The 13,900-nt window shown below is 46.5% G+C and overlaps 1 protein-coding gene across 10 annotated transcripts in view; it reads right to left on the bottom strand.

Moving 5' to 3' along the window:
* RAP1GAP2 (RAP1 GTPase activating protein 2) overlaps positions 1-13,900 on the bottom strand; it is a 193,939-nt gene that overhangs the window by 25,313 nt on the left and 154,726 nt on the right. For all 10 annotated transcript variants that reach the window (XM_082201232.1, XM_082201236.1, XM_082201233.1 and 7 more), the window contains 6 exons: positions 12,196-12,228; positions 10,522-10,731; positions 9,424-9,527; positions 6,479-6,557; positions 5,167-5,220; positions 816-899 (listed from right to left, as the gene is read on the bottom strand). In XM_082201232.1, the coding sequence (XP_082057358.1) occupies positions 816-899; positions 5,167-5,220; positions 6,479-6,557; positions 9,424-9,527; positions 10,522-10,731; positions 12,196-12,228 (564 nt within the window). The remainder of the gene's footprint in view (positions 1-815; positions 900-5,166; positions 5,221-6,478; positions 6,558-9,423; positions 9,528-10,521; positions 10,732-12,195; positions 12,229-13,900) is intronic.

Below are 13,900 nucleotides of genomic sequence, written 5' to 3'. Positions count from 1 at the left end.
AGACACGCCCGTTGGCAAGCATGCCTCTCTTTCTCAGCCTCTAGCCTGCAGGAGGGGGATATTCATAGCGAAGTACCTTCCAGGGTTCTTATTTGTTCATTTGTATCCTGCCCTTCTCCAGTGCAGGACCTGAAGGCAGCTCACAGCACAAACTAAAACAGATGCAACTATTACACAGCTTAGCTGTGTAGAACTCAGTTGGTTAGAGTGTGGCACTGACAACACCAAGGTTGCAGGTTTGATCCCCATATGGGACAGCTGCATATTCTTGCATTGCAAGGGGTTGCACTAGATCAGTATTTCCCAGACTTGCATCTCCAGCTGTTTTTGGACTACAGTTCCCATGATCCCTGACTAGCTAGGGATGATGGGAATTGTAGTCCAAAAACAGCTGGAGACCCAAGTTTGGAAAATACTGGTCCCTTCCAACTCTACAGTTCCATAATTCTATGAAAACACACACAATAAACATGTATTAAATAATAATAATAGATATCCCTATTAGAAACAGCTCTGAAAACACTTAAAAACAACCCCCCTATAAGCATAGGAAACATTTAATTCCCTTCCCACCCTCCAACTACACGCCTTATTTTATTTTATTTTATAATATATCTTTATTAATTTTAAATTAATACATTTATGAAAAACAGATGTACATACAAGTAATTTCTGCCTTATTTTAAAGCCAGAAATCTATCAGCTGGGAACTTACAGCTCTGAACATTCAAAAATGGCATCTTATGAATGCAAATGTCACCATCTTCCTTGAACCAGAATAAAACAACTGCTGGCACAACAACATTGTCACTCACCTGCCTAAGCTTCTGGTAAATCACCCCAAATTTGAACGTGTTGTTAACCTCGTGCTCATCATAGGAGACGATCATCTGAGATGCCTGAAATAGGAGACACGTCGTTATTTAATTATGTATATATGAAAACCAATAAATATATGACATTCAGTTCCCAAACAAAACCATCAGAAGTACTTGAGGGAGCGTCGATTTCATAGCAGCTACAAGATAGGTAGATATAAATGGCACAGCTTGGTGCATGCTTTGCCTGCAGAATGTCCCGGGTTTGATTTCCAATAAAGTAAAGGTACGTAAAGGGACCCCTGACCATGACCATTAGGTCCAGTCGTGGTCGACTCTGGGGTTGCAGCGCTCATCTCGCTTTATTGGCCGAGGGAGCTGGTGTACAGCTTCTAGGTCATGTGGCCAGTATGACTAAGCCGCTTCTGGCAAACCAGAGCAGCGCATGGAAGCGCCGTTTACCTTCCCACCAGAGCAGTACCTATTTATCTACTTGCACTTTGACGTGCTTGAATGAATGAATCTTTATTTGCATCAGCCATAGCAATAAAACAACAATACGATATACAAAGAATAAAACTAAAAAGTCAATTATATAAAATACATTTTAGGGGACGAAAAAATAATAATAGCAAAACATAACGATAATAATAGTAAGATCCTAGGAGTGGAATCTGGGTGACGACACTAATGTCACTCAGATAACAGCTCTCAGTCTCATTGCTCTCTCGACAAATTTGGCAACCTTCTCTGTTGTCGAGCCGTTCTGGTCGGCCAGGAGTGAGAACAGTTTGGCTTCACAAGAGTGGCCCGGGATGGCAGATAGGAGCGGATTTGACGTGCTTTCGAACTGCTAGGTTGGCAGGAGCTGGGACTGGGCAATGGGAGCTCACCCCGTCACGGGGATTTGAACCGCTGACCTTCTGATCAGCAAGTCCTAGGCTCTGTGGTTTAACCCACAGCGCCACCCGCGTCCCTTGATTTCCGATATCTACTATGAAAACAGGGCTTTGAAGCCTGCAGTGCTACAGAAGTGAAGAACGTAAGATCTAACCAATGGTCCACCTAGTAGTCCAACATCCTGCTTTGTCAGTACCCTTTGGGAAACCAGCAAGCAGGACCTGAGTGCGAGAGCACGCTTCTCTCCTATCGTTTCCAGCAACTGGTATTCAGAAGCATTGCTCCTCCAGATGTGGAGGCAGAGGATAGCCATCGTGGCTAATAGGCATCTACAGCCCGCCCCTCCATAAATTTGTTCAATTCTCTTTACATCATTGTCTCCTGTGGGAGTGAGTTCCGCAGTTTAACTGGGCGCCGAGTACTTTCTTTGGTCTGTCCTGAACCCTCCAACCTTCTCTTTCCCCCGTCTAACCAGCTCTGTCGACCATTCCTCATATGGTGTGGCTTTCAGGCACACTCCCATCCTGGCTGCCCTTCTGGGTCCAGGGCGGCTGCCTACCAGCTCCATCTGGTACACAGGCTGAGACCCTACCTGCCCACAGACTGTCTCGCCAGAGTGCTGCATGCTCTGGTTATCTCCCGCTTGGACTACTGCAATGCGCTCTACGTGGGGCTACCTTTGAAGGTGACCCGGAAACTGCAACTAATCCAGAACGCGGCAACTAGACTGGTGACTGGGAGTGGCCACCGAGACCATATAACACCAGTCCTGAGAGATCTGCATTGGCTCCCAGTATGTTTCCGAGCACAATTCAAAGTGTTGGTGCTGATCTTTAAAGCCCTAAACGGCCTTGGTCCAGTATAGAGTGGTACCTCTGTATACAGGTTACGTACTTAATTCGTTCCGGAGCTCCGTTCTTAACCTGAAACTGCTCTTAACCTGAAGCACCACTTTACTAATGGGGCCTCCTGCTGCTGTTGCGCCACCGGAGCACGATTTCTGTTCTCATCCTGAAGCAAAGTTTTTAACCTGAGGTACTATTTCTGGATTAGTGGAGTCTGTAACCTGAAGCGTATGTAACCAGAGGTACCACTGTATCTGAAGGAGCGTCTCCACCTCCATCTTTCTACCTGCACACTGAGGTCCAGCACCGAGAGCCTTCTGGTGGTTCCCTCAGCTGCGAGAAGTGAGGTTACAGGGAACCAGACAGAGGGCCTTCTTGGTAGTGGCACCCTCCCTGTGGAACACCCTCCCATCAGATGTCAAGGAAATAAGCAGCCATATTCTATTTTTAAAAGACATCTGAAGGCAGCCCTATTTAGGGAAGTTTTTAATATTTAATACTGTATTGTTTTTAACACTCAATTGGGAGCTGCCCAATTATTATTATTATTATTATTATTATTATTATTCCTTGGGAGAAATCAGAAGCCATAGGAACAGCCAGAAACTATTTTTGATTTGTGTGAAGGGTCCGGTCCAGCTTTACCTGCCCCATGCCAAAGGCTTGCTTTGACTCTTGTGTCCTTCTGAAAATATCCAACAGCCTTTTTGAAGCACCTGCACTGAGTCAAAATACGCCTTTGCATTTCAGCTTTGTTCCCTCCCCCATCCGAAGGATCCCTTGGGCTCCCTTCTGAGCAACAATCTCCAACCTGCTGAGAGTTTATTTGGTTCAAATTCTCCCCCTCTTGTTTTGAAATTGAGGTCAGAAAACAAGCTGGAAAATGAAATGCAACCCTACTTGTGTATAATTGCAAAGCTTATTCGAGGGCCCAGGGGATGCAAACTCAACTGCTGCCCCCCCCCATGACAATTCTGAAGTGCACATTGCAAATTGTTGAAACATAATAAAGAGGTGTTATATAAAAAAGAATCCGATGTTGTTTTTGAGCAGGCAAGAACATGGTATCAGAATTAAGAAAACTACTCGGTCTTCCACTCTGTTTTGATAACCCCACTAACAACTCCATCGCTAAATTAAAATTTGTTGATGTGCAGTGTTGTGTAGGCGGAAGAATAACGTCATGGGATAGAATCGTACGGTGGTATTCAACCAATGTGTCCCACCAGAAGAAGGATTTCAGCTTGTGCAATAGGACCATGGCCTCCCCAGATCTGTTCCAGAGAGTTCGCAAAACCCCTAGACCAGGTTAATTGGGGGGGGGGCAGAGGGTAGAAATATTCTGTTCCACAAGCTGAAATCCCAGCCCCCAACTAACATTCCAATTAAGGAGAAGTCCACCACTTTCCATGAGAGGTTTTTAAGCAAAGACTGGAAAGGACAGCAGACTGGGTGAGACAAAAACTCTGTCTCTGAAGTGTGCAAGAAAGGAATGGCAGCAAGAGACTGGCTGCATAGCTGTATGTCCTCTGCCGCTGGTACTTTGAGGTAGAGTGCCTCTGAACATGGAGGTTTTACTCCTAACTATCAAGGTTAAGAGCAGGGGTGGGGAACCTCCCATCAGCTGACCAAACATGGACACCAAAGGGGTTCAATTTGGCCCACAAGAACATCTTCCTCAAACCACCCACCCATTTCTGATGTCAAGGTGAAATTCTGGTTGTGTGCATCTGTTCCCAGAAGGAAGGACACACAGCCAAAGCAGCAGGATTAAAGAGATGAGTGTGTGTGGAGGGAGTAAATTCTGGTCATTCTGGCTTCACACACCTGTTTTCAGCAGGGAACAAAGATGCACTCCCAAAGCAGCAGAATTTAAACTCCACTCATCAGTTGATGAGTAGGGGTTAAATCCTGCTCAGTTTGTCAGGATTCCATGCAAGCCTCTTCTTAGTTCAGGAAAGGGTGTGCGTAGAGACCTCTGTAAAAATGAAAGTGTGGACTTCATTTTAGCAACACCTTCTAAGGTGCTTTGAAGTCTCAACTTTGGGACTTCAAAGCACCTTGCACTTGACACCATTGTAATGGCAGACAATTGACAGGATGGCAGCCTCTCTCACCTGTCAGATTTGGTCTTCAAAGCCAATCTTGATCAGAATCTGTTCCATGGAGCCAAAAAGATCTCCACCCCCACCCCCACTCATGGTTAAAAGCAACAGAGCCCTGGAGGATCACTCTAGTCCAGTCTAGTTTCTCACAATTTGCTCTCTTGAAATGGCCAAAGTGCTCCCTTAGCATATAACTTCCCTGCCTATTAATGGGGAGCAAATGTGAACCCCACTGAGATGCGTTGTTGGACTCCAACTCCCATCTGCCCCAGCCATCAAGGAGGCTGAGAGTTGTAGTCTAGCAACATTTAGAAGACCGCAGGCTCCCTATCCCTAGCTACAAGGAGTCTCCTCTTCCAATCTGAAGGATCGTGGAAACCTATGATAAGGAAGACCGTACATTTCTGAACTCCCATTTTCACATGCACACAAGCACTGAGCACACCAGTTCTGAAATAGGCCCTCTCGAGTCCTTGCTTGGCACGTCCTTCATCTCACCTTGGGGTAGAGCACAGGGTTAAACTTCAGTCCGGTCACATCATCGCAGAAAGCCTGCCCAGATAGGGAAGAGAAGTGATTGTCAGCAAAGGCCACCAATGAGTAAATGTTTCTTTCAGATAGTTGAAGGCAACTTGAAAGAGGCATTGGGTTTTGCATTGTTTTGAAGGGGAAGAAGAGTGCATTGGCTAGGGGTCTCCAACATGGTGCCCTTCTGCCGAGAAGTGAGGTTACAGGGAACCAGGCAGAAGGCCCTCTTGGTAGATATGCCCTCCCTGTGAAATGCCCTCCCATCAGGGATCAAAGCGAGAAACATTTCAAAGAGGCAAATAATTATACAACTTCCCAGTTGAATCCTGACAAGACAGAAGTACTGTTTTCGGGGGGACAGGAGGCGGGCAGGTGTGGGGGACTCCCTGGTCCTGAATGGGGTAACTGTGCCCCTGAAAGGACCAGGTGTGCAGCCTGGGAGTCATTTTGGACTCACAGCTGTCCATGGAGGCGCAGGTTAATTCTGTGTCCAGGGCGGCTGTTTATCAGCTCCATTGTCTCACCATAGTGGTGCATGCTCTAGTTATCTCTCACTTGGACTACTGCAATGCGCTCTATGTGGGGCTACTTTTGAAGGTGGCCCGGAAACTGCAATTAATCCAGAATGCGGCACCTAGACTGGTGACTGGGAGCGGCCGCCGAGACCACATAACACCGGTCTTGAAAGACCTACATTGGCTCCCAGTACATTTCCAGGCACAATTCAAAGTGTTGGTGCTGACCTTTAAAGCCCTAAACGGCCTTGGCCCAGTATACCTGAAGGAGCGTCTCCACCCCCATCCTTCAGCCCGGACACTGAGATCCAGCGCTGAGGGCCTTCTGGTGGTTCCCTCATTGTGAGAAGTGAGGTTACAGGGAACCAGACAGTGGCGCCCGCCCTGTAGAACGCCCTCCCATCAGATGTCAAGGAAATAAGCAGCTATCCTATTTTTTAAAGACATCTGAAGGCAACCCTGTTTGGGGAAGTTTTTAATATTTAATGCTGTATTGTTTTTAACACTTGATTGGGAGCCGCCCAGAGTGGCTGGGGAAACTCAACCAGATGGGTGGGGTATAAATTATAAATTATAAAATATTGTTATTATTATTGACGCCTGAAGATAGCACTATATTGGGAATCTGATGTTTTGTTTTGTTCTGTTTTTTGTTTTGTTTTGTTTTCTGTAGGAAGCTACCCAGAGTGTCTGGGGCAAGCCAGTCAGATGGGCAGGGTGCCAGTAATAATCACCACCACCCTCAATATCATTTCAAAGCAACCCACCTTTGCAATCTGTGGGATGCTTGGTAGTTTGCTAAGTCCAGCTAAGGGGATTCTTTCATGCAGCGTTTTTGCTTTGGACCTATGGAAAGCAAAGAGAGAGGGAGAAAGGGAGTAAGTCGGAAATAAGCTGCGATGGTGTACAGATGCCTCTGGGCTTAAAACAGTAACACACATACACAATATCTGCAAAATTCACAATGCAAAACTATACCAGATGTCTGGAAATGAAACTTCACTGAACATTTGGGCAGGGGGAGGGGACTGTTGGCATTGAACGTTACAGTTGTTTAGTCTCCTGATCTTTTTAAAAATTCATGGGTTTGCCTAGGAAATAAGAGGATAAGTCAAATAGGAGCTTGTTTTCCTTGGTTTTGAGAAGGAACGGTGCTAAATATGATTGATACTTTCCAATATCCTTGCAGGGATTTTTATTTTATTTTATTTTACATCTGGTTTCCTAGGGGCTGGCTGCAGATCAAGCAAAATGACGTTCATTACCAAAGTAATCTTGAAAGAAAAGACTCAAAATTCAAAGTGTGTGGCTGTGGCGGGGGAGGGAGATCTATAGCAGCATGGGTTCTTAGCCTGGCTTCCTGGGTTATCACCATTTCCTTCCTCTCACACAGCAAAGGTTCCCGACTCAAGAGGAGATTGACCACGCAATCTTGGTGCTGGGGGAAACCGAGGATCTTTAGGAGCCAATTCCTCGGGTCTGTGGGGGCTTCGGCCACCACACTAAAACATTTGAGGGAGCTAAAATGATCCTCTTCTTCCTCAGTCCATCAGTCCACAAACAGCAACGAGAGGTTATGCTCCTTTAGAGAACTCAAATGAGTGAGCAGCCCTTTGCAATATTAGCAGTTGGCGATTAGGACTGGAGGAGCCTGCACCACCAATGAGAAAGGACCTTATCAGTTGCACTTCATCAAGAATACAAAAATCTGTAATTGTGCCCCTTTCTGTTCCTTGACATGAGATTCCTGGGTTGAGTTTAGGGTTGCCTCTTCTAGTATAGAAAAGGCAGTGGGGGTGGGGGCAGACATGGCCACAAAAATGAATAAAAATGTACAAAGAGGCACGTTGGATCAAGCTGGGACCCTACAGAGCCCAGCCTCCAGCCAGAATATTCACAGGCCAGGATGTAGGGGTGGGGATTTGATTCATTTTCAGTTTAAAGGAAAACCTATCTGTTTTGAACTTTCTGAAACAAGGTGTGAACCAAAATGCGAATTTTGCAGCGGAGTTCTCCAAACAAAATAGGGTGCACAAAAACGCACACACAAATGTTAATGTGCGCATAACAATGTACATATTAGTGAAGATAACATACTAAAAGGCATTATATTAGGGGAAATTGCTTTGTGTATAGTTGAAGAAATTCTCACTGATGAATTTTCATGAGGATTTTTTTTATATACATAAAATGCAAGCGGATGTGAAAATGTGGAGGACTGAATTTAAGACTGGAAGCATAAAAAATAAAACCCGAAAGAGTGAAATGGGTAGATTTGCCCACTCTTAGCTTACAAGTTTCCATTCTGAGGTTGCAGAACCAGAATTGTACAAATACTTGGGCAATAGGCAGTTCCACAACACACAAAGCTTTGCTCATTTTCGGCAGGGAAATCTGCCCTGGAACTAAGACTATAGAAGGTATGGGAAGAACAAGTAGGACCTGCAGCAAAATGACACAGTGCAGAGCGATGCTCTTCAGTGTTCCAGCCAGCCTCTTATACATTACATCCCCTCCAACCCCCCAAAAATGTTGGCTCCCCGTCAGCAATCCTAAGCCACTGAGCATGCTCACTGCTCACTGGGCTGTTTGGGGAGGAAGGATATGCCCTTAATTTATCCCCTAACATTAGTATTGGGACGCGGGTGGCGCTGTGGGTAAAACCTCAGTGCCTAGGACTTGCCGATCGTATAGTCGGTGGTTTGAATCCCCGTGGCGGGATGAGCTCCCGTCTTTCAGTCCCAGCTCCTGCCCACCTAGCAGTTCGAAAGCACCCCTAAGTGCAAGTAGATAAATAGGTACCGCTTTATAACGGGAAGGTAAACGGTGTTTCTGTGTGCTGCTCTGGTGCCGGCTCGCCAGAGCAGCTTTGTCGCGCTGGCCATGTGACCCGGAAGTGTCTGCAGACAGCGCTGGCTCCCGGCCTCTTAAGTGAGATGAGCGCACAACCCTAGAGTCGGACACGACTGGCCCGTACAGGCAGGGGTACCTTTACCTTTACCTTTAACATTAGTATTAGTATGCAGGATGATATAGAACAATGGGATCATTCAGACTTCCATTTGCTCCACTGCTTTCTTTGGAAAAAACGCACTCTTAGATTGGAGCAAACATCAGCTGGGTTTTCCATGGAATTCATGTTTTCTCCGATTCAGCACTAAAGGTAAAGGTAAAGGAACCCTGGACGGTTAAGTCCAGTCAAAGGCGACTATGGGGTTGTGGTGCTTGTCTCACTTCCAGGCCGAGGGAGCCGGCGTTTGTCCAAAGACAGCTTTCCGGGTCATGTGGCCAGTAGGACTAAACCACTTCTGGCGCAATGGAACACTGTGATGGAAGCCAAAGCACACAGAGACATAGTTTACCCTCTCACCACAGCGGTACCTATTTATCTAATTGCACTGGTGTGCTTTCGAACTGCTAGGTTGGCAGGAGCTGGGACTGGGGAACGGGAGCTCACCCCATCGTGGGGATTCGAACCACCAACCTTCTGATCAGCAAGCCCAAGAGGCTCAGTGGTCTAGACCACAACGCCACTAAAGACATGGGACAAGTAGAAGTGTGTAAGAGCCCGATGTTGAATTAACGAAAGGAACAGGGATGTATGTTTGCCATTAGCATATGAGATGTAGCAGAAATGACTCAAGAAGTTCATGAAACAAAATTTTGGAAATTGGTTTGCTTGAGACACTGACCCCTTTCCCGCTTACTGTACCTGAGTATAATTCTTAGGTATTCAATTCCGTCTGCCTCTTCACATTTAATAGAAAGGATCAAATTTCCCAGGCTGCTAGCTGTGCAGTAAAAATTTAAATGATCCTAAAAATAGAAGGGAAGTGTTAACAGTGTGAGGAAGAAGCCCAGGGGAAAGCAAGGGTTTTGATCTCACCCCGACTGTTCCCTCAGTGTTGGGTCTTGACGCCTAGAAGGAATCACGGCTGACTCATTGCTATCTTAAGAACATCTCACAAACTTGCCATCCTCTGGGAAACCAAAAAGCAATTATTTACACTTCACTCCTAGGTCTCAATATTTGATCCACGCCACTTGCCACTATAAACTACAGGAGCTATATCAACAACTCTGAGGGTAGTGTAATAGATGACCAGCACTCATGCAAAATTGTGATGGGGGGAAATCAACACTCAGAACATACCTCCATTTCCCCTCTCCCTGTATTGCACTTCCAAAGAGGTCACAATGGGTGGGAAACCTCAGGCCTGCCAAGCCCTCTCTAACTGGCCCTCTGGACATCTCTCACTGGTCCTTCTTCACACCCACAATGTGTTTCCCTGGCTGGAATGTATCCTTGAGCTCCAAAATTGCCTTTTCCTCGCATGGATGGAGAACAGAGATGTGTCTGTGAGCGCGTGCAGTACCTAGCCTACCGTATGCTACCCTACTGTGCAATTGGACAATGAGTGCAAAATCTGCATTCTTTGCTCCACCCACTTTTCCCACTGGCCCCACCCACCACTGACAGCAGGTGAAGATGGCACTGAAGGGGATATAGTCCTTGGGCTGCAAAAGGTACTACCCCACCCCACCCCACTCGAATACATGGACCCTCCTTCAAATGCCCTCCTCCTCCTCCATCATATGCATTTTGCTGGCTACTCATGGCCATCACAAGCCAAAGTGTGGTCATTGTTAATTAATTAGCAGCTAACGATTCAACTTCAATCCATTATTATTACCAAACTCATTCATGATCAATACTCATCAGTAGACTTAGTAGTGATTTCTCTCTTTCTTTAAAAACCTCTGGCGGCCCAAAGGGGTCTTAAGGCCACGCTCACAATTCCCCACTGACCTTTCCCAAGAAGTGTTTCCTGTATGCTCTGGCTTCTCCTTTGCACTCCAGCTTGTAGCCATAAGCACTGGGGCTCAGCTGCTCCTCGTCTTCTTCACAGATGCTGCTCTCCGATGAGGTGGGTGTGCTGACGTTCTCGGGGTCTTCGATCCAGTAGCCCCCAAACTGCGGCAGGATGATGACAGGATAAGGGCCGCCTTTTTCTACAATCTGGGGAAAAGATTAAGCAGGCTTCAGAGGCAGAGCTGACCACATCAAGCCACGATGACTGACAACTTTGGAGGATTAGAGAAGAGGATTAGACAAATTCATGGAGGATAATGCTCTCAACAGCTACTAGCCATGATGGCTATGTTCTGCCTCCACTGCAGAGGCATGTTGGCATTCATCTGTCTCGAGAGTCAATGGAGGGAAGGGCAAACCACTGGAGAATCACAGCACCTGCTGTTGCTGCAGAGACCAGTAACTTGTAACGGCTGCCTCCCATGTTGCTTTTGCTGCATTAACAGCAACAACAGTGATCTCTCTGGGGCACAAGCCTGGGCAGAGTGTATGGAGGTCCTGGGCTGCCCAGATGACAAGGACACCTGCCCCCTGCTGCCCAGCTCAGCCTCGCTGATGTGATCCAAAGGAAAGCAGAGCAATACGTTTGGCACCAGCTTGGCGACCAGAGTTGCTGGAAGGAGGCATGCAAGGTGCCATCCAACCAACTTAGAAAGTCCACTCTGGGTTTGTGTAGGGTTTGCTCCTTAGCCTTTTCTTCTCCCTGCAAGATATCCTGCAAGGCAACAGAGGTTTAGGAGCAGTTTTCCTTCTCTTAGGCTGGATACCCAGTACGTTTCCGAGCACAATTCAAAGTGTTGGTGCTGACCTTTAAAGCCCTAAATAGCCTTGGCCCTGTGTACCTGAAGGAGCATCTCCACCTCCATCGTTCAGCCTGGACACTGAGGTCCAGCGCCGAGGGCCTTCTGGTGGTTCCCTCCCTGCTAGAAGTGAGGTTACAGGGAACCAGGCAGAGGGCCTTCTCAGTAGTGGCACCCGCCCTGTGGAACATCCTCCCATCAGATGTCAACAAAATAAACAACTACCTGGCTTTTAGAAAACATCTGAAGGCAGTCCTGTTTAGGGAAGCTGTTAATGTTTGATATTCTATCGTGTTTTTAATTTTATCATGTTTTTAATATTCTATTGGGAGCCGCCCAGAGTGGCTGGGGAAACCCAGCCAGATGGGCAGGATATAAATAATAAATTATAATAATAATATTATTATTATTATACCATCCCAGGTTGACAAACCCCACCTGCCCCTGATGTACCTCTGCAGCAAATGCAGAAACCACCTTTGTGGTCACTGGACCTAACGTTGGTCTCATCCACTCAATCTGCCTGTCTTTGCATGCAGGGGAAGTCCCCAACTCAGTGAGTTGCAGGGGTGTGTGGATTGCTGACTCTTTGTAGAGCAATTGCACTAGCATTGGCCCACACTGAATTTCCCTGATGAAGCATGGTCAGCCAAGGCAATGCTTGTGAACACCCACCCCATAGAATCACAGAACTAGCCCAAACCCCTGCAATTCAGGAATCACAGCTGATTGGCCTTTTATAGTGAGTACGTGTGCAAGACGCACATTCGCACAGAAACATGCATGGACTAGCAGGTCTGGTGATACTCACTTCATCAATGCTGGGATACGGGATGTAGTCCTCCTGAAAAACATCCAAAGGAAAGGCGGCCATTAATTCCAACACAATTTGCAATGGGAGAAATATTTGGGCATGGGATATAGACAATGGTTAATGTGTGGCACAAAGAAATTGGACAGAGACTAGTTTTTCCTCTCCCTAGACACTAGACTTCGTGATCATCCGAAGCTGAACGTTGGAGTACAGAGAAAAGAAAGTCCTTATTTCTTGGGCTCCATGATCACTGCAGATGGTGACAGCAGTCACGAAATTAAAAGACGCCTGCTTCTTGGGAGAAAAGCAATGACAAACCTAGACAGCATCTTAAAAAGCAGAGACATCACCTTGCCGACAAAGGTCCGTATAGTTAAAGCTATGGTTTTCCCAGTAGTGATGTATGGAAGTGAGAGCTGGACCATAAAGAAGGCTGATCGCCGAAGAATTGATGCTTTTGAATTCTGGTGCTGGAGGAGACTCTTGAGAGTCCCACGGACTGCAAGAAGATCAAACCTATTCATTCTTAAGGAAATCAGCCCTGAGTGCTCACTGGAAGGACAGATCGTGAAGCTGAGGCTCCAGTACTTTGGCCACCTCATGAGAAGAGAAGACTCCCTGGAAAAGACCCTGACACTGGGAAAGATGGAGGGCACAAGGAAAGGGGGACGACAGAGGACGAGATGGTTGGACAGTGTTCTTGAAGCTACCAACATGAGTTTGACCAAACTGAGGGAGGCAGTGGAAGACAGGAGTGCCTGGCGTGCTCTGGTACATGGAGTCATGAAGTGTCGGACACGACTAAACAACTAAACAAAAACAACAATTCAGGCAAAGCATAAAGTATGGAATTTGCTCCCACAAGAGGCAGTGATGGCCACCAACTTGGGTGGCTTTTATAAGAGGACTACTCAAATGCATAGGACAATAAGGTGGTAATGGTTGTGTCCTATCTCCATGGTCAAAGACTTCTGAACATCAGTTGCTGGGGATTACAAGCTGTAGAGAACTAACACTCTCATGTTTTGCTTGCCGGCTTCCCATAATAGGCATCTGGTTGGCTGCTGTGAGAAATGGATGGGCCAGTGTCAAATTCCAGCAGGCTCTTCTTACATTCTTAAAGGTGTTTGTGGGGTGTGTGTATTTTGAAGGACTGGTCATAAATTCATCCAGGGTCCTTTTCTTCGAAAATCTTCCTGGCGGCTGAATGCGAGCAAGAACTATTGAGTCCATGTTGTTTATCAGCGTGAGCTCTCCAGCATCATATTTCTTACAGGCTCAGCACAGGAAGAGGGCGGGTGAAAAACAGGATTAAGGGCTCTCCCTCCCCATAGGGTTGATCCCTGCATTTTTAATCAGAGCCTCGGTTTTCAATAATACTCAAATCCTTCTGCCTGCGCCATCACTTTTGTTCTGACTTTGAGCATCTGGATTACTGAGGGGAAAACTAATGGGTGGCTGAGTTCCTTACCAAAGATCACCGGTGCTCCTTGACGGCAATAAGTCTCTCTCACATAGACAGGTGACACACTTTGGCTACTGATATGAACATAGACATACAGGCAGAGACATATTTTGCTGTAAGCTTGCAGTTGGACTCTGTCAAATGCAGAAGGAACAAGATATTCAGGCATTGCTCAGACTGAGAAACCAAGCCTGTCATTTGTTTACGTATATACTCCTGTGGTTTAAACCACAGAGC

This window comes from Podarcis vaucheri, assembly GCF_965113315.1.
Source record: "Podarcis vaucheri genome assembly, chromosome: 15".
Lineage (NCBI taxonomy): Eukaryota > Metazoa > Chordata > Lepidosauria > Squamata > Lacertidae > Podarcis > Podarcis vaucheri.
Note: the sequence above shows the minus strand (reverse complement) of the source record. Positions and strands in the feature narration are given on the sequence as shown.